Source organism: Syngnathus typhle, linkage group LG3, assembly GCF_033458585.1.
Source record: "Syngnathus typhle isolate RoL2023-S1 ecotype Sweden linkage group LG3, RoL_Styp_1.0, whole genome shotgun sequence".
Classification (NCBI taxonomy): domain Eukaryota; kingdom Metazoa; phylum Chordata; class Actinopteri; order Syngnathiformes; family Syngnathidae; genus Syngnathus; species Syngnathus typhle.
Genome location: NC_083740.1, coordinates 8,233,026 through 8,259,180, shown reverse-complemented (window position 1 = coordinate 8,259,180; position 26,155 = coordinate 8,233,026). Strand labels below are relative to the sequence as shown.

At 37.4% G+C, this 26,155-nt stretch overlaps 1 protein-coding gene across 7 annotated transcripts in view; it reads right to left on the bottom strand.

Annotated features, from left to right (window-relative positions):
* The window catches only part of LOC133151956 (zeta-sarcoglycan), a 159,523-nt gene that overhangs the window by 29,414 nt on the left and 103,954 nt on the right, over positions 1–26,155 (bottom strand). For all 7 annotated transcript variants that reach the window (XM_061275404.1, XM_061275402.1, XM_061275403.1 and 4 more), the window contains 2 exons: positions 20,779–20,880; positions 2,439–2,526 (listed from right to left, as the gene is read on the bottom strand). In XM_061275404.1, coding sequence (XP_061131388.1) covers positions 2,439–2,526; positions 20,779–20,880 — 190 coding nt within the window. The remainder of the gene's footprint in view (positions 1–2,438; positions 2,527–20,778; positions 20,881–26,155) is intronic.

The following is a 26,155-nucleotide window of genomic DNA, read 5'->3' as shown; positions in this document are numbered from 1 at the left end:
CCAAGAGAAGGTAAGGCTGTACATGTGTGGATGTGGGAGTGCCTGGTCAGCTTATGAAAAGAGATGACTTATAAATACACTCGAGTAGCATTGCACAAGATAAGGGAAATGAAAAAAAAACAACACCTGAATTGCACTTTAAATATGATGTGATTTGGGATGGCATTAATCTTCATGTTATTAAAAACAACAATAAGAATTGTTTGATGGACGGAGATAGATGGATAGATGATAGATAGATGATAGATAGATGATAGATAGATGATAGATAGATAGATAGATGATAGATAGATGATAGATAGATAGATGATAGATAGATGATAGATAGATAATAGATGATAGATAGATAATAGATGATAGATAGATAATAGAAGATAGATAGATAATAGAAGATAGATAGATGATAGATGATAGATGATAGATGATAGATGATAGATGATAGATGATAGATGATAGATGATAGATGATAGATGATAGATGATAGATGATAGATAGATAGATAATATTATTGGCACAAGATCTATAGATTATTCCTGACTATCGAGCACTCGCAAATTTATTTTAAATGTCTCAATTTCTCAAAGGTGTCAAATCCAGGTCCAGAAAGTAAAAACTCAGTCACGGTTTGTGTCCCGGAGCTCCAGCGGGTTGAGAAGAAGCACCTGTAGACTTAGTCAAAGTGTTCCAGGGCTTTTACTTTCTGGGTCTGGATTTGATACTTCTGTAATTGTTTCATCTTCATTTCAGTCTCAATCAGAATAAACTCACTGGCTTGTTAAAGCACTCCAAACAAAATGGTTGGTCTGTATCTTAACTAGCATTGTGAACGAATTCTTTTTAGTGGAGCTTCACATTTGCTTGATGAATCTGTTGCATTTTTTTTTTTTTTACTCCTCAAGATGGAATTGTTGGGGCGGTTAAGAAATGATATTTTATTGTGCTTTCAGCTCAACGTTGAACAGAGAGTACAATCTAAAAAGGACTTGCTTGAAACGTAAAAGTTAAGACTTGAAACTGAGCAATATCACTGTACAAATGGGACTTACTCCACCTCTGGCTTGTTTCAACTTGCTGGTATGATATAAAAAATAGTAAATAGTCATCTTTGGAGATACCCAAGGGTTGGCCCCCAAGGTGCGAATGCAAGTGTCAAAAGTACAAAAGCAAGAGCTCTGAGACTACTAACACACTGACAGCTCATTCTAACCCTTAAGACTTTCTTTAATGTTTTTTGTGTGTGTGTGCGACAGACCTATTAATGCTCTGACTTGTAACCTGTTCTTACTGGGAAACTGAAACTGAACGATAAGCGCAGCAGGGAAGGTGTGGGAGGCAAAATCCACAGCCGCTAGTCAGCAGCCCAATGTGCTAAGAAGAATTCAACGACACTTCTACATCGGGAGTACTATAATTCGTTCTTAAAATAACACTATACACTGTACACTATATGTATTTAATGTCCCATAAAATTAAAACAAATCTACATTATAAAAGTTAGCCCTTTTTTTAAGCCTCAATAAAACAAATACTGTGATTCAAATATTTAAATTTGTTTGTTAAAACTAATCTATACACTATAAAAGTTAGCCTTGTCTTCAAGCCTCCACAAATACTGAGATTCAAATATTTATGTGCCAAATGATCGATGAACTGAATAGTTATTTTCTCATTGCTCATTTTCACTCACACAAACACGCACTCTCACACACGCACACGGCTTAATAGTCATAAACAACACAAATGGCGGCACATCAATCATAACTCTACTGTTGTTGCAGTCTCCTAATTAGCTCATCTCTGTGTACCTTGTTCGTACGACATTATGAGGCTAACCTTTCTAAGTCATTAAACTCTAATACTACTGGTTACTTTAATTTACTTCTCACCAATCTATCAACCAGACAAATGTGCAGGCATGAGCTAGCAAATTCCCATCGAGAAGGGAGACATTTGAACATATCACACTGATCTCTCCCTACAGCTGGATGAATGAAAATGAGTCATACATTGGGCAGACACATTTGTCATTCAACACATTACAGCATACAACTTTCATAACAGATTTGTTCAAAGTCTTTGCATGCTTGCCTGAGTTATTAAATTCTATAGGAAGACGTCATACACGCCACACAAGCTCAGAATTATATCTTCTGAAGAACAATAGGCTTTCACTAATCCAATTAGAGCTGATAAAAATGATTCGGTCAAAGAAAAAAAATTGCTTTCAAGGCTCAGTGAGAAAGCCTAATGGAAACAGATAGTATTTAGTTTAGTAAACAGAGGGGGGTAAATGCATTTAGGAAGTCAAGCAAAAACAAAGCAATATAACTTAATGTCCTTTGAGAAATGATCTATTTTCTTTTATGTGTTTTTGCACACTCTTCGCGTAGTGCGTGTGTGCGCGCGTGTATGTATGTGTGTGTGTTTGCGCGCCTTACCCACTGTGAGTTGACCAGTCAGTTGTCCGTCATCAGTCCTAGCATTGATAGTCACATTTCTATCCGACTGCATGATCAATGGACTGTCCTGCAAAAAGACACAGAGGGGTGTGGTGTCATTAAAATAATTGCTCCACTAATGTTAATTATCGACCTAGATACACATACCACAACACAGATGACCAAATGCATAAGCTCCACCATTTGTTATGCTTCCATCAAGAGCAAAAGTGACAAGTACTGCTTTTGTTTATACTGTGAGGCCCAGGTGGAAGCAGTGACCCATGTGACCTTTTTTCTGATCCCACGGCCGGATTGAGACACTCAAATTCACACTTTTCATCACTCTCTTGATTCTCTTCCATTTGCTCCCTAAAGTTACATGATTTTCTGTTTTGGCTTAGTGATATAGATAAACGTATCTTCCATAAATGTTCCCTTCAGGTTTAAGAAATAAAATACTGGGTACCAGCAATTAGACTACATGTCAGAACACACCATCCAGCATCATAAAGATGACTGAGGAGTTTCAAACTGAAAACATGTTTTTGTAACCAAAAAGTAGTCTAAAATAGCTCATTATTAGCTACCTATTAATCAATTAAATACACTTTGCATGTTATTTTCTATATACCAGTGAATTAAACATCACGGAAAATGATTTTGGTGGATGCAGATGTTTATCCAAAGCATTTTTACATCGGCTGGTGAATTAAATGTGATAATCTTTGTACATCATCTTTCGCTCTGTTTTCAACTTCTTTTTTTTTTTTTTTATCTTTTTACTTTATTTCTTATGATACTCAAATTGCTCCTGAAACACAATAACAGCACATACTTACACCTAAGTGGATGAGGCTGATTGTGCTCCTGACACCACATGAAGCAAAGACACACAAGCATGCAAAGAAAGGATGCCACATTTGACACACGCACGCACACACACACACGCACTAATTAGAGAGGTTTTAATTAAGGTCATGTACATGGTCAAACAGATCATTGCATACACACACAAATGCGCACACAACAGCCACTCAGGCAGACAATAAAATGGTTTGATGCATATAGTGCTTATATGCTCCCAAAAAAAGCATGCACACTGGATTAATTATTTTCAGGAAGGCTTGGGATAAGCTTCACTATATTATCTTTCCACTCTGTTTAAAGCGTATGGCTGCTTTGTGCAGCTTGGCAGATGTAATGTTCTCAACATCATTCCAGCTCAACGGGCAGTGCATATGAGCGGCCCTGATGCCATTCACTAAGTGCATTGCTCAGTCATCTAAAACCATGACTGTATATGGAAAGTCTTATTTCATTAAGCAACCATATGCAAATGAATGGAAATTGTAGTTGTAAATAATGAATATTAAGCAGAAGCTAATTGCTATTTATGCAACACCTGGTTGACACCGAACAATATGACGAATACGAGGATAGAGTCACCATAATTAAATCTACTGTATTGGAAAATGAGGTAGCTGCAATTAATGCCTTTAAAATGTCAGGTATCAGTTATGATTTTTATAGCCCTTATCATTACAGGAACATGTATACCAATATATCATCACTACAAATCAGGGACGCAATGGCCATGGCCTGTGCTTGTTATGTTTACTTCCACTGGGTTAAGGTTAGGGTTAGTTTGGAGTCAATCAGACTTTCATCAAGTATCTCCAGTTGGTTCAAAGTGCTGCAGCACACCTCCTAGAACTCGTAAGAGGGGGTACATAACGACTACTCTGATGTCCCTTTCATTGGCTCCATGTACATTTTAGAGTTCTCAGCATGAGACTTTCTTTTTTTTTTTTACTGTCTTTGTTCTCTATTTTACCCGTGTTTGTTGTTGTATGACTTAATTCCGACATACATTGCTTTAAAGTGCTCTAGATATAAAGTTGAGTGTAAGTTCCTCACTTTCTCTTCTTTTCTTAGTTTTGCCCCAGGAACAGCAATTTGTTTTATGTAACCCCAAGTAAGTAAGTATAACATTGGATTACGGTTTAGGCATTGGTCTGGGCATTCCATCTTAATCAAGCTGATCTGCTTGCTTTTTATTTATTTGGAATTCTTGTTGGAGCATCCATTCCAAGGGCGTTTTCTCGTTGACATAAGTCAACATGACTTTCTGATCCATGGTCCCTGCAATGTAACAAAAAGGCTTGACACCATAATATGGGAAGCGTCCCTTGTATCATGTTTGTGCCATCATGCGTCACTATCTTACATTTGGGGGGGGGGGGGGGGGTGAAAAGCATGGCCTGAGACCCAAAAAGAAAAATCATGCTTTCATCGGTTCATAAAATGTAGCCCCATTTCTCTTCAGGCTGATGTTTTTGACAAATTGTCACCTCTTCAGAACATTTCATCCTTTTTCCAGCAATGGAACTCGGTCGGGGTGGCTTTACATACACGTCTTGAAGTAATACAGACCAATCTTTTTGCTTTAATCAGCTCTTTTCACGCTGCTATTATCGTGAACACAAATGTAAGACCATACCAACCTTTGAAACGAGAAAAAAAATCTATAAAACAAATAAATCCCACATTTTCTTGTCATTGATAGTAGAAGCAATTTGAGGAATCACAAAGACTCAAAGAATCTGACTGTCAACAGATCTGGGGCACTTTTAGCTCAGCTTCACAATGAATATAGATGAGTCTGCCTCAGATAAACCTCGACACAATCCAATGCCATGTTGACAAACAATCCTTTCGAGTAAAAGAGCACTGATTAAAAAACACAAGTATAGACTATCAGACGAACCTGCAGCATTTCTTCATAAAACATGTGGTGATAAGAGGTTGGGTTTTATATTATGATTCAAGACAGAAATATCCTACAGCAGCTACAACCAAACACACGCATGTACGCACATGCACAAATTCACGCACAAACTCTCCCATTGCTTTTTTTTTGCAAAAATGTTTGAAAATACATTGAAAACCCTCACACCTCCATCCAACATTTCATCTCCAGTTTTATCAATAGTAATATGTATGCAGCGTTTTTATTTTTTAAGAATGTAATGTTTTATTTGAAACATTTTTTAATGCCGGTACTATAAAGCAAAAGTACTCACCAGATAAACAATAAAATACAACTTTATTTATACAGGTGGAGCTTGGTTTCCATATAACAATGGGCTTACCAAAAAGATGTAAATGAACATTTGATTTTGAGACATGCGATAAAATATGGCAGAAGAAAGTACTATAATATAAACATAAACACATTACCTGACATGCACTAACTAACATATGGAGTGGAATATAAAACTAACATGTTAAACACCTGAAGTTAACGGCGTTTCCAAAGTAATTATTGCGGAATTGGTCCACCTCTTTGCAGCCATAATTGCTTCCACTCTTCTGGGAAAATTTCTACCAAATGTTGTTGGCATGTGTGTCTGTGGGAATTTAATAGCGCATTTGTGAGGTCAGAGGTCATTGATATTGTTGGTCCTGAGAGAGGACCTGGATCACAATCTGTACTCTGGTTCATCCCAAAGGTGTTTGATGAGGTTGTTCAGTCAAGTTCTTCCAAATGAAAGTCATCCAAGCATGCTTTTATGGCTCTTGCTTTGTGCACTGGGGCACATGCTGTCTTGCTGGAACATAAAAGGCCATCGCTAAACTGTTCCTACAAAGTTGGAAGCATTCCATGATAAAATTGACCAACCCCTTTCCTGACCCCCGCTTGCCTGCACTCGCATATTGTTTAGTAGATGTGTGTCATTACTTTATTTAGCCTACTGCAAGTTTTCCTCATTTTATGAATTGTTACTTGTCATACTACTCCATTATACGGTCGTCATGAATAACTGTGAAGAAACGATAACATCACAGTACCAATCTACATTGCACTTAAATGCATGATTGTGTTTTTGCAAGATTCCCATTCATCATTTGCATAATTTAACATTATTTAAATCTTTTTTTAATCAATCTGCTAAATAGTACTGTTATTCATGCATTTTGCATGTTTAGAGGTTTTGCTCCAATACACCTAACTCAAAGGATCAGAATCATAATCAGAGCTTCCTTGTTTGTGGAGTACAGTTGAAAATATTTGCCTGTTTGGATAGTGAACAGAGGCTGCTAGTGAATACTTCACAAACATACAATAATTGGTGAATACAATATCATTTAACAAAAATATTTTTGCCTGGGAATAGTTTACTGCTATGAATGATTTATTATCAGGCCTCTTTGCATAATCGCCACACATTGTGGCTTCTCGTCTTGTCCATTTTGTTGCTCGTTTGAGCTCAGAATTCTCACTGTATGTTCCGAATTGGATATGTTCTTCCACCGTCATTCTTGAATGCAGCATTGTGGAAAATGTCAGGAAGAAGCAATTTCACAGACTCGCTTCCAAGGTGGCATTCTCACACTTACACATTATGACCCGTATTTTTGTGTGTTTATAAATGCATTGCCAAGTGTGGAAATGGGAGAGACTGAATTACAATAAAAATATATATTTTTTCCATGCTTACTTCACTTTTTATTGTTTTCTTCTCACTCACCTCTCCCTCATTATCCTTCCTTGTTGTTTACACGAAAGAAGAAAAGCAGTATTAACATAAAAATGTTACAAGCACTTGTGAGCTACCATAACATCAGCTCAGTTAATAATTTGATTTGACATTGATTATAGTTGCAGGCATAAGGCTAGGGGCCTCAGGCACTTACTGTAATTAGCGCATGAACAGTGAGATGTGGAGTGTAGGTTCATCGTCATAGCCTCAGGGCACGAGTACAGATGAGCCCAATAACAGCATTCAGCCTGTCCGTCACACTCACTGCTAGAATGCTTCCTGGTTCTAAGCAGACGCACTTGGTTGTGTTGTGTGTAAGCTACATGTTTATCCACATGCTTATTTGTCGTCAAGCCTTGATTAATTTTGCCATTATGGTGAATGACTGTCGTGATTATTGGAAGAACTGAGACTGGTTTTCTTCAATATCCCATCTTGGGGTAATGACAGACAAGGACATCTCTTATAATATCTATGTCCAGTCTACTCTGTACTTTAGTTCACGAAGATAAGAGGTTGGATATGGAAGCAAGGTATTAAGTGTTTTTTTTGGAAGGCTTTGTTGTCTCATTTCCCAAAAGCTGTCGCCACATATTACAATAGGACGTCATGGAAAAAAGGTTTGACTGCAGATCAATATCTGCATCCTCTTGATCTCTTAGGCTCTTCTTCTGACTCCCTTTTTAAGGCATATTTGGTATCAAAGTAGTCTAAAACTATTTAAAAGTAATCAAGTGACACATTTGATGGTACTTGAATTACGTTACCATTATTTCCATAAGCATGAAAAAAAAAAAAAACTTCCATAGAACTGTGATTCATGCCAACTCATTGTCCACTGTGCTTCTCTAGAAAACATGCTTGACAAATATTGCAATTAATGCCAGTCTAAGTTCAGATTCTACCACAACCTGCAGTGATGCCTTTAATTGCATAATTTATCTTTAAAAGAATCGTTGCACCCAATGTTTTTCAAAGCCCATCTCTCCCGCTCCAATCACATCTGCTTGTGTTCTAAATAATGTAACAACAAGTAATAAATGAGTTGGGTGAATCGAGACAGGCAGGGAGGCTGGTTTAAATTGATCTGTTTGGACTTGTAGCTACATAGTTCTCGCTGTAGTTAGACTTAAAAAACAGAATACCAATCAAACAGTGAGTGATTAAACAGCCTGCGGTGTCCCTCTATTCCTCTTTTATTTATTCAGCTAAATTTGCAAGCACTATTAAATAAGTAATGGGCTTGTTGTCGGGTAGCACTAATGTCTTATTTTGGTACCCAATGGCCATATAACTGCAGAAGTAGAGAGAAACATTCCCACATGCTTAATACCCAATAGGAAAAAGTATTTACAATTCCGAAGTTCAGATGCCCTGTCAAACTAATTTCCCAATCTCTGTCTGTCACATCCTAAAAATATTTTAAACTGTACAAAGTTTTGAAAACAATTTTAACATTGCTTATCACCATACAATCTGATTTTTATTCAATGTCAGCTGGTCTGTCTCATTCGAACAATAATGTGACATTTTAAAGACCATTTAAAAGGTGTATTCTCAGGATTTATTTGATAATTAAGGCCCTAATTTGGAAAAGTTTAAATTGACGACAGTGGTTAACAGTTCATCTGTTCTCATAAGTAGGATGAGGTTCATTGAGATTCTACTGTAGTTTGCAATAAATGGAAAGTCTAGGGAGGAAGAAGCAACGAGAAGCAGGGGCCATTTGCTTTTACGCAACATCTTGAACTACAGATGAAGATGCATAAGGATAAAAGACCAACAAGTCCACAATGCAGGAAAAACAGGAGATAAACAACAAGGTGTTTGTCTCAGAAATGAAAAATGCAAACCTCTATGGAAAAAGAAGCATCACCACAGAGCATCTCATGGAAAATAAATTGAAATAGATAGACAACTGCTCATCAGAAATTTGGAGGATGAAATAAAATAAATCTAGCGAGGGAGTCAAACCAAATGCTTTCGGTCTGCAGCAGAAATTAATATTCATATATATTTGATGTGGAGGGTACATCTTTATGACAGTCGCTAATCCTTTAAGATGTTTCCATGCGAAAAGTTGAACCTCGGCAATAGTAGTAGAGACAGTGATATAAAATAGGGTTGACAGCCATTTGATGAATCACTGACAAAATCAACTCTTAGGCTGTGTTATGACAGCAGACGTGTGTTAAATGGTCTGTATCTATACTTAAAAATCAATGCTCATGGAGAACATTTGAGCTTACATTTAAGCTGTCAAAGCTCAAAGCACTTGCTCTACTGGAAGCATTATGATTTTCTGTGTCATTGTGTTGGATCTCACATTACCTTTTTATATCAGGCAATCCAGGACATAATACCTCCTTATAATAACTATGAAAAAAACTAAAATTGTTGAAGACGAGTTGCAATTTCTCCGATTCTTTGTTTTGACTTTATATATTCATTGCTGAAGTCTAAAAAAGTGAGTGACAAACTATGGGACGAGGTCAGCAAAAGGTTAGGTGCATGTGGAGTCCTGTTCACACAGTGAATACAAAAAAGGATCAACAATATGTAAGAAGTGCTGTGGGCAATTATGGTATTAATTTGGCATAACGGTCTCAGAACATTCCATCAGGGTCACCTCTTCCCTCAAACCATCACAGATCAACCAACTACCATTACTATTTCAGTACAGCATGTATTTCTTCAAACAGTACCGGGGGTAAGTGAGTACTAGGCGTTAATTTGAAGGTGATGCTTGGGTACAGGTGATGACACACACACACACATAGACGCTACTGCTCATTGATTGGTTGATATCTCATTGCAATACATCTTCAATATTGTTATTCCATTGGCATGACTGTGATTTCTTTGCTTCAGAGATCGAAGCCAGAACGGATAGAAATGAATACCCACCCAAAGGGGATTTGTTTTTATTTACACTGCATATATTTCATATACCTGCACCTAAGCTGAATAAAGTATCAGTAACATGCACAATTGTGCACTTGGTATAGAAGTCATGAATGAAATAACTCAGTGGCAACAAGGACCGGATTGTCCCATCATGTAAATAAGTTATTATCGATGCGGGGGAAAAAATGACCTTTTGACCTAAATTTGTATCTTGCTGCTGGTCCGGTAATGAATATCTATCCAACAACCAATAGAAACTCATTTTATAATGCTTATCTCCATGTGCTATTCGTACTGTCATTCAACAGTATTTCTACGTAAGGCGATTTCTCCATTTAGTTTGTATTGGACCAGTAAACATAATAGGCACAAAAGCCCGCTACATTGGATTATGAAAAATATGCTGGAAGCAGATAATTTACAATGAAGGCAATCGTGTTAATTTAATTTGCTTGCAAGTCACAATCATGTGGTTAAATTAATAATTGAACTACGTACTATATGTAGTCTGTATCTTTGTGGAAACAGCTCACATGAAATGTGGGCAGGAAGCAGATACTGACTTTCTACCGGTCTTCAAAAAAGTAACCAGTTTAAGAACCTGCTCTACAGCAATGTGCAGTTCATGGGATTTCTTTTAATGTCACATTCTTTTCATCAGATAGTTATTTTTAAAACAAGTCACATTTACTAGGTACACCAATTGGTTCAACTAGTATTGCATTGCACAAAACTAATCGAGATGTTTTTTTTTAAACTTGTTTTGTTATTAAAATTGTATCCCAGCAACATTTGGTGCAGCAGTTGCTTCATTTGTATTTAATCTCCCATCTCAGGTTGTCAATAAACATCGGCCTGGGCATTTTACATCCCCACATCTTCAATATTCTTAGGCTGATTCATGTGCTCCGTTAGATTTCTTGACATTGGCATCCCTGCAGATGAAATCACAGAGTCGTTACCACCGTAATTGTTGGAGGGTGGTTTACAAGTAAGAGACAACAACAAAAGTGGTTCTGTGATGGCCATCATTTGCATGAAAATAGATATGAGCAAATTTCAATCCCTTAGCCCGTATGAACACGCTAGAAATTAAAAATAAAATCTGGTTTATACAAAAATATAGGATTTAGCTGCAGTTCTGTAGAGTCGACAGATTGAACAGTCCGTCAAAGTATTGCAGTATTAGTCTACAGTAGCTAACAAATCACATAGGATAATGAGAGATGGTGTGAAAATAATACAAAGCAATGAATATAATCTGCATCAACATAAGGGAAGGACATAAAGAGATAACGACTAAAAATATTTTATAGTGGATCTGTCTAGTGTTGAATATTATTTTCCTAATATTACAGCTACTGTACATCACTGCATTTTTTCGCAGTAGAACAGCAGGTCACAAACCCATTATAGTTTGGTAGGGAGTTTAATACTCAAAAGAGTTTGCAATACAAGAAATTAAGGGTATCAGAAACTGCACAGAAGTCAACAGAGGACAGAGTACAACCTTTTAAACTGAGGACAGACCGCATCCTTGGAGTGAGACATTCTTTTCAATCAACTTTTCTCAAGCCTCAGTGAACATTTTTTTTACATAATTAAACACAACAATTAGCTAAATACAAGTTGATGAAATGAATGTAACCTTGAAAGATACATATTCCACAGAAGACTGCACAGGTAAATATATATTAAAGGAAGGGACCAGCGATGATGGCCCATTGTTTCCCTTATTATATTATCTCTTTTTGCCTATTCTTTGATCAGAAACATTTTATTAGCTTGCATTTTTAATTATATCAATTTGTTTTGAGAAATGAGTAAAAAACTACTCTTGTAATGCCTCTTTCTGGGTAGTAATATGGCCCCGTCCCCTTCACAATCCATCAAAGATGATACCTTTGAGTGGTGTTAGTTTTGTTTTCACTTTAATTTGTATTTCCCACCTTCTTTGTCATTTAATGTTTACTGTATGTCATGTGGACCCATTATTGCGTGTTGTAGCATACTTGGCCATGACATTTATTAAAGGAGAATAACAGTGCTTGATGGTTATACTATTTCGGCAGCGCATGCTTGCATTATTACCATTTCCAATGAGGGAAATGTCGGCACTATTTGGCCGTTACCGCGTTATGACCACAGGGATCTTGTTTTTTGCGCCTAAATGCGCAGCGTTTTTGTAAGAGACCCATGTGGTTCAACTAAAATGTTTGTGCTCTTGGACTGTCTGCAGTGGTACGGCTGGATGGATGACTGGAGGAGGTGAGGATGTGGACTGAAGAGAGTCATCAACATAGGGGCCCGGAGGAGATGTGGAGTTTGAAAACTAAAGTAAAGGGAATCAAATTAGAACAGGAGATCTGAACCATTCTTTCTGTATGTGTCTACGGTATGTTATTCACCAACGGATACTACGGTTTATTGTTTGGGGTGCTTTGGGTTGAAGAAAAGAGAAAAGACAAGTACATTTTTTATATTTTGTCAATTCATTGTCATTGATATATGTCATTGATTTGTATCCCTTTTTATGATAAATATCCTTTTGCCTTTCCACAATCTGATTTCCCAGAATCTTTAATGTGGAAGATTTCTGGAAAGCCACTTATTTCACGGACACTCATATTAATCACAATTCTTGGAATTAACAAGGTCAGAGCATTTTCTCCGGACAAGATTTAAGATTACAGTATTTTTTTTATGGTGATTGAAGGATGTGAGTGACCTCTGAGACTGTGCCGGGCAGGAGCAGACCATAAATATTCTTCTTCACTTGATCTCTTTTTCTCCTCTCTGAAAGGCTAATATTGCTTCCACTCTGGTGACATTCCAAAAAATCTTGTTAAAAGATAATGAAGGCTATTTTATTTATGTATTTATTTATTTAAAGCTATATTTAATATATTTTATACAAAGCCTATTTAATCAAACCTGGAGTCGGAATCAAATTTTTTAAACTTTATATTTAATTTATCAAGAGTGGAAGAGTCACCGTCTTGTTTGATAAATTCTTAATGTTGTGGGGGATGTGGAAACCCTGGGACATTTGTCAAGCTATCCACGGATATCTGCGTGGAGCAGCCCTCTTGACGTCTGACAACATCTCGCTTATTCTCACAGTGTATTGTAGTACCGTATTTTCCGGACTATAAGATGCACCTGATTATAAACCGCACCAGATAAAATTGGGGGAAAATCTTGTTTTGTTCATATATGAAGTAGTGGCTTATAGTCCGGAAAAAACGGTAATTTCTGTGTTAAGGTTGCAGAAAGAAAACGTCGTGTGAAGAGTGCAAGGTTGACACACTGTTTCATTTAATTAAATTGTATATCTGTTGAACAGATGGAGGAAAGACTTGATATATTGAATAATTTCATGGGATCTAATTAAAAGGTTAACAGAATTTAGGCTTCCCTCAGAGACTAAATTTAAATACAGAGATGGTGCTGCCATGCCAAATTATTAAATAAATGTTGGATTTGAATGAGAGTCAATATTATATCTAACAGAGCGTCCTGAATTGCAATCATTTAGTGCTCCTAGATTTTGTGAGTGGCAGAGGTATGATATGAGAGCCACCTGATTGGATATTAAGGTGGTTCTAATGGTCAAACGGCATTCATTGTAAACATTTAAGGAATCACTGTTAGATATGGCAAAAATCACACGTGATAATTTTAGTTTACCATGTTTCTGCACCTAAGCTGTGGTATTACACTCAACAGTTTTCACTTCACTGCAACAATCCATTTTGAAACTGCTGCCACTCTCCTCTCCGCCAACTGCTACATGCTGAAAAGTAAATACGGGAAGCCCTTGATCTCCTCTATTGTTGTTTCCGTTGTTTGTGTCTTGTACCAATTGATGGGTTCAACGCAACTTGCACTTGCAGCTTGCTGTAGAACAAGTAGAAAATCAACCACCGCACAATAAGGGTGGTGTTGGAATTTTTGCCACAAAGTTCTACCTTGGTTTCATCGGACCATTGTTTGGTATATTTTATCATGATTTGAAACGAGCTGAGAATACATATTTGTCTCTGTGTGTGTGTGACTGACAGGCAAGTAAATAAAGGAAGCATGACACTTTCCACGGGACAAATTGTATCAATAATTTCGAAATAATATTCCGAGATAACGCTTATTGGCAATGCACACTACACAGGGAAGAATAGGCTTTTAAAAAAGTGAAACAAAAAACAATAATCTGCCAAAACAAATTACACACACCATGTGAAAGTCAGAGTTGCTTGACCTGTGGTCTTTGAAAATATTGTACATTTCCTGTTCCAAAAAAGACAACTAAAATAACTTTAAAACAAATAGTCAGCCTGCTGCAATTCCGCTGAGAGAAAGTGCGGATAATGGACGATTAAAGCCAAACAAACTCACAATAACAGCCACACGGTCACAGTGTAACAACTTTAACAGCTCCAAAATGTCCTCCTAAACTGAGGTCTGCATCTGTCTGCTCACATCTACCTAAAATTGTTGACAATATTTCAAAGTCAAAATCAATAGAGACTGGCAAGACGGGAGCCACCTAATTTTTTCTATTAGAAACCTCCAGCATTCAATTAGAGCGGCGGAGTTGGAGAAGTTTCAGCAAGTTCATGTCCCTAGGGAAGAACACTGAAAAGTATAGAGTGGAAAAAGAGTGAATAATAAATCCATTCTTGACAAGGAGAAATGAAGTTATCTCGCCACTATCATCCAACAGCAATCTGTTCCAGGACACTGCATGGGCCGAGGTTCTTTTAATTACAGTTTGAAAAATTTTCCAATCTTACCTATCTTTGTATGTTTAGCATATTGTGTTACATCCCTAGAGAGACACACACTTTTATAAATTACCTCCTTCCATAGCATACTAACATCTATCCCATCGGATCTGTCTGTGACAGCGATTTCCCCCAAGAAAGCAAAGCCCTTATCCAGGCAGTCGACTCCACGTAAATAGGACAGTCTCTCGGGAGGCTGTATGACTACATGGATGAGAAAGGACCCTGAAACTCAAACCAAAAGACATAAGACAGGTGGAGTTTGTGCAGGGGAAAAAATAGTCGTAGATCATTGATAGAAGAAAAGTCTAATAAAAAGCAACAAACAAAGAAAAGCATTGAAGTTGTGTCTTGTGTCAGTTAAGGTTGTTATGTGGTCCCTTTGGGGACAATTACAGACCTGGCGACATGAGTCTGTCTTAGTGAATGTATAGCGAGGATGGGCAATTACTACAGGACCACTGTACACGTTCAGGTCAAGTATTGGGAGAGTCAAGGATTTCGTGATGGTCTGCTCACGTCTTATGGCGCTCCGTGCTAGAGCACTTAAGTCTTATTCAAGTCAGGGGTGTCAAACTCATTTTGTTCGTGGGCCCCATTGTAGTCAGTTTCTTTCGGAGGGCCATTATGACTGTCAACCCAAATAAATGTATGAGCACCTCATATTATATGCAGTAAAAGCTACAAAACAAACTGACAAATACGTAACTCGTTTTCAAATCAGACTAGTAAAAACTGGTCAAATATTTAATAAAAATAATAATAATTAAATGTGAGGACAATTTGCAATTCTAGTAATGACACACAAATTTGATGCACAATTTGTCTTTGTGGGCCACATAAAATTATGTGGTGGGTTGTATCTGGCCCCCGGGCCTTGAGTTTGACACCTGTGCTTTAAGTGATCATTTTTTGATTTTGTACTTGGAACACTTTCTTAGTACGTACCTTCCAGCAATCAGTTCTATTTGATCAAATGTCTTCATTTGTCTCTCCACCAAGATCTTTGTATTGGTTGAGGGATGTCTTTTCAAACTTATCTGTAAGATCTAATGAGGGCAAAGACAAGGTAATAGAGCTAGTACAGGACTCAAACTAGATAGAGAATAACTCGCACATACACATTTAAAATTGGTGTTATTATCTGACTGAATCTCCCAGTTTAGCAATTTCTCCTCTTCTTACCTTGAAAGTGGTCAAGGACTGCAGCTTTAATGATCCTGCCAGCTATTTCCCTCCTCCCGAACTGTTATTGTCACAGAACACATGCCTTTTGTGAGAGGCTCCAAGCGCTGGTTTGAGATGAGTTTCTCAAAGCTGGCAGAAATGTTGGCAACTGAACAGCTTTATTCTCTGTTCACATCATCCTTGCTTCAGGACTTCCAAAGCTTCACCGGTGCCTTTAAATGCCTTCCCAACAGCCCGCTGATTCGAGTTTCCGGCCAAAGTACCATTGTTCTTGGTTCAAAGTTCTGCCTAGCTCTCCATTCATGCAACACAAATACACACTTTAGTGCCAAAGGTGTCACTGCATTTGTCACAGTAGCAGGTGTATAATGACAGAATATAACAAGTATGTATGTCACTCGGAAGAGTGCAGGCCTCAGCCAAGGCTCATTTCTTAAGAAAGTGAAAAAAACGTGGTGCTGTATGACTTCCCTGTGTTTGTTGATCTGTTCATTGACAGAAGTTGGTGAACAGTTGGGCATTTCCAGGACTATATTGGAGGGTAAACAGTACCATCGGTGCCTTCCTCAAATAATGGCAAATGGGTTATACTTGTATAGCGCTTCACATCCCATTCACCTACTGATGACATGCCATTAGGAGCAACTGGGGGTTCTGTGTCTTGCTCAAGGACACTTTGGCATGAAGATTAAACCCCCAACATCTGGATTGTGAGGCAACCACTCTACCACTGAGCCATATCCCCCAAATAATAAAATGAAAAAGAATACCCGCACTCAAATATAATTATTCGCTGAAAAGACCCATCTCAGCCCTTTTAACAGTCTTGATTTTTTTTTTTTTTATTCATTTAGGCTATGTGAACATTATTTTCCAACTTGCACCTGGACTCATTGGAGCCATCTCACCCAACTCCAGCGCTCTGCACAAGAGGCTCCTGCCTGTGCCAGTGTTACAATGATTGATAGTATTATATAAAAATATATATTGTACTGTATAACCTTATACATACCTAGTTTTTTATAGCCTGTTTTTATTTTGATATGTGGGTTTGGTATTGATGTAAGGGTGGTGACTCCTGTGCAGTCCGAGCTACACCAACCAAATCAGTGCCCAGCACTTTCCTGTGAAGGTTCGGAGGATGGAGTTTTTACGAACATACACTCTTTATAGTCACTGACGGCGAAGTGGTACTCTAAATTTGCCTTTGTTGCAGGCAGCATGGATTCACTTCCCACTCAGTGAAGGTGTGAATGGATTCTGTCTCTGTGCTGGACAGTATATGTGTGCCCTGCAACTGATTGGCAACCAGTTGAGGTTGCCTTTCGCCTGAAGTCAGCTGGGATAGATAAAAAGTCAATTAGAACTACATGGACAGTGGTGGCGTAGAACATTCGCACAGTATTGTAAATCCAGTATATCATCTCTTCTTTTACAGAAGCCATCTGTTCCAATTGCACTCATGCTGATGTGTTTCACCTTACATACGTACATATATCTGTCGTCATCTCCCTGCATACTGGGTGTCTAAAGATAATGTAATTGAAAAATGTCCCTCCTAGCAGAATTGGAAATTAGGTGCACTGTGTAGAACACAAGCATGACATAATAATATCCACACATGGACAAAATTGTTGCTACCCTTCTGTTAATAATAAGGAAAAAAAACCAATAGTAATAAAAACAAAGAGAGTTTTAATGAACATTAACCAGTAAAAATCTGATATTGCTTTTGAGTTGCAGTACAGCAGAATTACTTTAAAAAAACAAACGAATGAAAAAGGCACGGACAAACATGATGGTATCTTCAATTTAGTATTGTGTTATTATCCACCATTTTTCCTCCTGTGGCCAGATCCACGGATCCTGGCACCAGTCCCGTGGATCTTAGCTTTCGGAATAATATGTGCAATTGTGTAAAAGGCAATAAACATGCTTCCTATTGGCGCCACCATTTACCCGTATTCATTCATTTCATTCTTCCCATTTGGAGTGGTTGCTTCATTATGCTTTTATTATCCTGTCTTTCATCACCACTCAGGAATCACATTCCTACATGTGTCGCGCTGAGAAATATGCCGTTCTCTGAGTGGACTTGTCACTGTTAGCCATTGTGTGATTGTGTGCACGCGGACTCGTGTGTGAATTACTGTGTAAGTATTTGTACCGTATATCGGCTTTCAACTTATTATAGGTTATAAAAGATCTCCTTCCTTTTAAGGCGTCATTATTAATGTATGATTGTTAGTAAAAGGGATGCATGAATGCCCAATGGAAATGAATCCAATTTGACATCTCTGGGTTAAGTGGACATGTACAAGACAAGTATACCATATCAACACAATGCTTTCCCTAAGTGTTCATTGTTATGTAACTTTGCATTATCAAGGAAGATAAAAATAATTTACCTGTTGATTCTTATTTACACACTAACGGATCTGTTAAAGGGCCTTTTATCATTTTAGGCTGAGGCATAGTTAGGGTACGTGTACAGGAAATTTCAGGATGAGCAGTTATTGGTTTGATTGGGAAAAGAAAATTGAAATAATTCCACTAACAAAGCTTCAACAATAATTAACCTCAGTTTCCAAATCATTTTTTGAGTTTTGTTAAAAGGAGAAGTCACGTATACTACAAAAAGTCAACATGAAACTGTCCCAGCTTTTTTAGAATGTGTTGCAGGCATTACATTTAAATAGAGTGAACATTTGCAAAAAGAAAATCTATCTCAGTTAGATTTGCGGCATCAACCCATTGTACAGTCATTGATTTGTGGTCACTCATTTATCTGCAGCTATCTCTTCCCAGCTTGTCATCTTCATTTCACCCCTTCTTTCTGCCTTTTAAGTGCCTATCTCTCAGTATATCTTCTCATAAAGTAGATTATTGGGTCCTCCAGGAGTTTCATATACTTCCGATTCAGCAAGTTTCCCCTTAACCAGTGCAACCGCTGCATCCTTTATGGTCAATTGTGATAGCTGTTAATGTCCAAATAGGAGACAGTCCATATACTGAAAATGAGGTCATTATCATACAGGAGGTCAATTCTGGTTTCTTTTTTACCTACATATGACATGTACATGAACATACAATTTAGATTTGGTCAAAACTGACCTCGGCCTCTTTTGTGTAAGGAAATTGGACAAGCATCTGATGAGACTGGATATCATGCTAACAATCTAAAAGTTTAATATTTATGATCCATCACTTTATCTACTGTACATGAAGCAAAATAATCTGCTGCCTATTCGGAAAATAGAAAACAATATTCAATCAATATTCAAAGAATTCATCATAGTAATTAGGTTAGAATAGTTTTACAACTTTAACTGGTACTGATTCCTCTCATTTATCTTATAAAGTTGTCATTTATCATATACAAAACTTGTTAAAAAGCAGGTTGATACTTTATAATATTCAACCATATATTTAAGATGGCGACATACACACCAAAACATTTTTAGGCATGTCAAGCAAGTACCAAAACATTAAATTCACATTGTCGTACTGAGTGCAGTAGTCGGCCAAGTTTTGCCACGTCTTTTACACCCAATGTCTGGGTTCTTTGAAAGGACATCGAATTCAATTACATCCTCCAAACTCTCCAATCGATGTTCCACAGCTCCATCTTTTTCTGAAGCCACTCGCACCGATAAACGGCGCAATGGATAAATGGTGTAATGATATCCTAGAGCTGCAATGATCTCATGGCTGGAGCAATGGGAAGAGGTTTGGATTGAAAGACTGATTCTTTTTTTAACTTTTTTACTTTTCCCTCTATTTTCCCGTCCCATCGCACTATAAATGTACAAAACCTGTGTCATTCGTGTAGCTGCCCTAATAACACGAACACACACTTTTACACACTTACCCATTTCAAGGATGCGCTAAGTGCGCACCCATTGTCTATGTTGCCTTCACTAGCAGCATCAATGACAATTCTGGGTGGGTTTGATGGATGGAGGCATTTTGAAACAAATGTCAGAACATGTTGTTGTGCGATACAAAAACCCGCACATGCATCCACAGGCGCACACTTTGGATAGATACCTTCTTGGGAAAGCCTGAATATTTCGTTAAGATTCATTTTTATGACCTATGTATTATTTACATTGACAAACCGAGTCAAAGTAAACTAAATAAGGCTAGTAGTATCAATGTGATAAGAAAAAACGGGGTAACTAAAAAAAAAATATATACACAACACAAACAATATGGTTCCAGATAATCTGAAACAACACTCAGTGCTCATCAAAAATTTAGAAAATAAAAAAAACTGTATTTAAAAAAAGAAAAAAACCCACAGCTTTTAGAATCAAAATAAGAATCTGTTTTATTTCATTAACAATATCTCTGTAAGCACAACCATTTCGATGACAATTTGACTTAGATTGAATTGTGTTGAACTACAACTATACTACTTTAGTGTTTTTAAAAATTAAATACATACATTTGTCAGGAAATGAGTGTGAAAGTCTCATTTGTATTTAGTAGCCTTTTTTGGCAGCATAATTGTATAGTGTAGTATTCGGTACTTGAACTGTATAAGTCTTTTGAAAGATGTTGCATTTGTTTTTTTGACAGATGTGGAGATCAAATTATATTAAACAGAATCCAAATAAAAAAACATCACCAGTGTTCTTCACCCCAAAAAATTAATCATGTACGTGTACTGGGCTCCTCTGGTGGGATCCAGAATTGATTTGAGTCTTTCTTTTCATATGTGCTACCTTTGTGATGTCGTGAAATTGCAATGATGTCACAAACAGAGCAAGTGTATGGACTTGTAACTACTTGAAAATATTAGTATTATACAATTAAGAAAACCTACATTAAACATTAAAGAAAACAATTAAAACCATGCGATAGAAGCACTTTACACTTGTAGGCAAAACCTTACGTTTTCACACTTACCCTTCGGGACTGGATCTCTTTGACGTATAACGGCAAAAGGAATTCAGACACCCCCTCCAGTCTCACCCCTTCTTTAGTCACTCGCAGATTGCCCATTCCTTCCTACAACCAGAGAGAGGGTGATGGTGGTCAGTGCTTGCTTGTGAGAACAGCCACAGGATAATAATAATAACAGAAGAAGAGTGTATGTTTTTCAAGGACATTTTTGGCATGAAGGATCACGTTTGAGGATATGACAATGCGTCAAGTCAAAATACGACTTAAAATTTTTAGGATGGTACGACACATTGAGTGTGTAATAAACTCAATGGAATAGATTGGTGGGAAATTTGAGTGTGACAGTGATGAGTCTAAAGCACCTGGTACAAAAACAATCTTGTTTACTCTCATTTGACATTAGAAAAATCTCTAAAAATGTCTTCAACAAGGACAGAAGCATTGACATCAGTACAGAGAATGACTTTGCTGTCAATATTTGAGCTCACTCTTGTCTCAATTACACGATGAGGCGATAATGACTGACCTGCCACTGTGGCTACGATGAATACAAATGAGTTTGACTTGCTGGGCAATTGACTTTTTTTCCCTCTATAATCACGTTTATTTATTGATGGAAATGACAGATATTTTTTAAAGGAACTGAATGTGGAAAGGTGCTATTGTTAATTATCCTTAATTGCCGGTGCAACAGACCAAAACATCTTTTCAAATTGGAAACTTTAGGCGTGAGAAAGATTAAATGGGAGAATTAAGGGCGAGGAGCTAAAGAAAATTTTAAAGAGAGACAGGCTCAAGAGATGCTTCTATCAAAACAAAATCCTAAGAAAAAAGTTATTGATGGATGGAAAAACGAACCCCCCAAAACGAACGATTTACACGCGTATAGAGTGCTATATAATGCACTATACAATACACTCATGAGCTTCCGTGTTCCACATAAATTTAAGGGTTAAGTTAAGAATAGACCTGACTACTTCGAGTGAATGCTAAACAGCCAAAATAAAATATGACAAAGAAATTATTGAGTGACAGAAGATTCCTTATGCAGTTTAAATTCCATGCACATCAACAACCCGGTCACTTCTCTGACTAGGACTGATATGACCTGAATACTAAGCAGTGTATAAAATATATGACTGGCTATGTTGTTGATGGATGTGTTGGAGCTAATGTTAGGTGATGTGTGCTGGTCTGTGTTAATTTGAAGCTGCATAGTGTGTCTGTGCAGGATGCACTCTGTGTTCTTGACTAAAGTGCATAAGACTTTGTGGAAATGAATTAATAAGCAGCACAGCAGACACAGTAGACAGTAGTCAGTGCCTGCCTGTGGAAGGCATTAAACTAGATGTTCGACCTGCTGTAACTTGTGGATTGTGTCACGGTGTGGGATAACATGCGTGTCATTTTGGAATGGGCAATTTTCAACAAATGGGCTCCAAAACAAATAAACTTCTGTGGCCTTATAGGTCACCGGAGATAACTCAATTAGACATGAAATGTGACAGAGGTTTTGTTCATAGAGGGACGGCAGGTGAAATAAAACATTGTGGGGAGTGATTTCTTAGTTTGTGTGTGTGTGTCCTTGAACATGGCATTATTGGACAGATGGCATTACTCTAGTAAATGACAAAAAATGCAAATGTTAGTGCAATACGCCTACATCGACACTAGCTAATTCAGCATTGTCCCCCCATAGCAAATTAAACAATGGGAGGTAAATGATTCCCAATGTGAAATGAATTACCAATTTTATGACAGAGTGATTCCAGTCCTATTAGAATATATTCCTTTTAAAAAAAAATAACGGTAAAGCCAAAGAAATCTTTTCGTTCCAGAATAAACTGTGGTTCCACTTTACTTAGGATCAAACTAGCAAAGGAGTTTACAAAACTGCATTAGAGATTTTTTTTTTTTTTAAGGTTGACAGCAAAGCAAAGAGTCAAGACTGTGCTGCGTTGAAAGAGGAACACAATACGTCAAAAATGTGCCTCCACTGTAACAGTGTGAATATATGCGAGTTAGTAAACATAGTCATCCTCAAAAATATGTTCAAGAGACCTTTCGACACACCGCGAGGAAGCACTATGTGCAAATAGGAATAGCGTGGGTTTGTTTCAGCTTGTCTGCACACAAAACTGCATGTGATTTATGCATGGAACCCTTTCAGTTTGTGGGTGTGTTTGTTTATGTGACAGTGTGTGTATGCCTCTAGCCAATCCATCAGTGCACTGTACACATGGCAGCATGTAGACAGATGGTGAAGTGTGTGTGCTGAGAGTTTTTGTTTGTGTAAAGAGCTGACAAGGCTGTGGTATTGACATGCATATTTGAAAGTGATTGCCTGCATGTGCTCAACTTTCCTGTATATTTATTTTTTATCTTCACCCACAAGATTAAATGAGTGCATATTAGGCAAGGGTCTTTCATGTGCTGTCAGTCACTGCAGATATATTGGCTAAACATACTGGCTGGGAGAGATGGAGAGTGAAATGTAGAAGAGAAGGGATAAAAGAAAGTGGTCAAATGAACATTTGAGGGGAGCAAACAAACAAAACAGTGAGAGATCTAAAACTCAATGGGAGAGGCACTGACAGATTGAAAATATGAAGGATAGAGCATGATCACTAAAACAAAACAACTTGAAGTACAAGCTTTTCCCAAAGGAAGTGAGCTTCACTGAAACAAGGTCAAGGTAGCTTTTACATCTCAATATAGAAACCTGTTATTCCAAAATGATTTCAGTGACTTCAGTTTGGCTTATTGGCCTTACATTAGTCCTTTTGATTTAAAAGAAGTTACAAATGCTTCCAGCTTGGTAGAAACCGGTCTGCTATATTGGTATTTGCGCTGGCAAAGAAATAAAATATCCCTGGCATTTGGCAAAGTTGAGACCTATAGTATGAAGTATGAGATGCCACAACAATGACAGAAACGTTTTTCCCATCAAAACTAGCTCAATGTCAAACAATGCATTATTTAAAGTTTAAGTAAAAAGGTCATGCCCTCCTCACAGAGTGGAATTGGTTTATAATGTTTATGGTCTGATGCTCTTGTATTTCAATAGATAATGGCAAATGAGAGATTAATCTAGTACTCTAAGGGCTTTCTTGTGGGTCTTCAAAACTGTTCATTCCCTTTTTTCAAACTTGAATGACGTTGGGTTTGTCTAACTGATATTGGGAGGTATCAAGGGCATCTCAATTCCTTTCACTGCATCTTGAAAGACATCTGATGGAATATGTTGCTCCCTGTTGGGAGTCAAGGAAGGTATCTACTTCATCATCCATAAAACGAAAGTAACTGTTCCCTATTTAGAAGAAAAATAATTACATTGCTCTGTGGAGTATTTTTGTTTTGTTTGACAGCAAAGTATAGAATCCATTGCATGACAATCTTACATTGTGGGTGAAATGACAAAGGCCCCACCCAGTTTATTAAATATGTGGCGACCAATAAATGATTCGACCACAGGACAAAGAATCCTTTTCAAATCCCAGTTCAGGGTGTACCCCACCTACAACCCAAACACAACTGTGATAGGCTCCAGCACCCCCGCAACCCTCACGAAGATGAGCAGTTCAGAAAACAGAAGGATGGATATTTTCAATCAAGCATTTTTAGATTATTAAGAACTGGTCAGGTAAACACTTGACTAAAAGTTAACACAAATAAATTGTCTTTCCATTTCAGGCCGTGGGTAGCATACAATGGCTGCAAGTAACAGATGAACATAATCATTTCTCATTGGCCATCTGGCCTTCATTATATCGATTGGTACTGCCCAATTAAGTGTCTATTTTTTTTTCTCTAACATTGTTTGGAACAACAACAGAATTGGTTTTGAAATTTAACAGCCAAGCCCTATATGTCAACGAAAAATAAAGATAAATTACTGCAGTTAATGAACACTGTCAATGAATTCTTCTAAATTGAACCAATTGTACCTTTGCTGTCTAATGTGGAAAGATGATAGACCAAAAATGAGGAAGAGACAAACACGAGTGACTATTTCGCAATACAAAGCTCTGCAAGAACATAATTTGGAAGAATTAACTTACAAATACAGTATCTATTTAGTAATCCAATGATTTGGATGTCACCACAAACTAATTCAGGACAACTATGGAGACCTCAATCGTAAAAACTTTAGTTCTGTGAATATCGATGTCAACGTTAATTCAGCAATAATAATGAAAGAACTGAATCTATGTAAATATGACCTTAAGAGAACATATGCAAGATTGCACTTGATATAATCACAACTTGAGTAGAAGTATTTTTTCTTACTTGAAGAAATGGCAGAGCTATTATGTAACTTTAAAACGAGTAGCCGAAGAAGCCAATGATTTACAATTGCATTACTGTATGGATCACACACAATTCGGCACTGTATAAAATAAATAGTTGAGGGGAATCTGCCACAGAATAGAAGCGTGTCACAGATGCAGGAGCTTTGCACCTCAGTTGATAATTTACATAAATTCCCTTTTGTGTTTTTAAAGTAAAACGTCACATACTGCATGCGTCTAGATTCACCAACGGTCATTATCACACTGGTGGGTGCAGCTCCCATTGCAGCAGTGTCTAAGCAGTCATCTATTTGCACAGCTAAATTATGTACTGTACATGCTGTGTTAGAAAAACACATCAATTCCTTGTTTTTAATCATGTGATGTAGCGTAGCGTCCTGTACTTTTACTGTCTGTACTGTCTGTATGCACACTGGCTCTTATTTGTTGTGTTATCTGTTTACTTATTTATTATTTATTATTACTCTTATTATTTATTGTTTGTGCCTTTTTGTTTATGATGTTTTTTACTTTTTGCGCTATGCTTGCTGGCTCCGTTTTGCTCCTCTTATTTATTGTGTTATCTGTTTATTTATTATTTATTCATCACTCTTACTATTGATTGTTTGAATTTTTGCCTTCTTGTTTTTATATTGTGTCGCGTACTTGTATGTCTATCGTGTTATGTGTCTATGCGTAATTTCGGTCTCTTTGTGTGTTGTGACATGTGGAGAGATTGACAAGAAAGCTAACTTTGACTTTGACTCAACAAAGATGCTTTCGTTGTTTTCCTAAGTGTGACTCTGAAACATGCAAGTCTAGAGCCTTGATTGGGTGAGTGCCTTGCTGAAATACTAAGTCGGCGTCATTAGGTATTCATGGTGTAGACGTTTGAGGAACACAAATACATTCACAGCTAAAATCCTCCGGTCGTAATACAGACGCGCATCTGCGGAATGTGTTGGATAAACAAGTTTGATCCACAGTGCCATCACCATCATATACTATACAGGGCGAAAACGATTTGCCAGATATTACAGCGCACCATCTGAGGGCTTGTGCGGTCCATGTCTTGATGGGTCAACAAC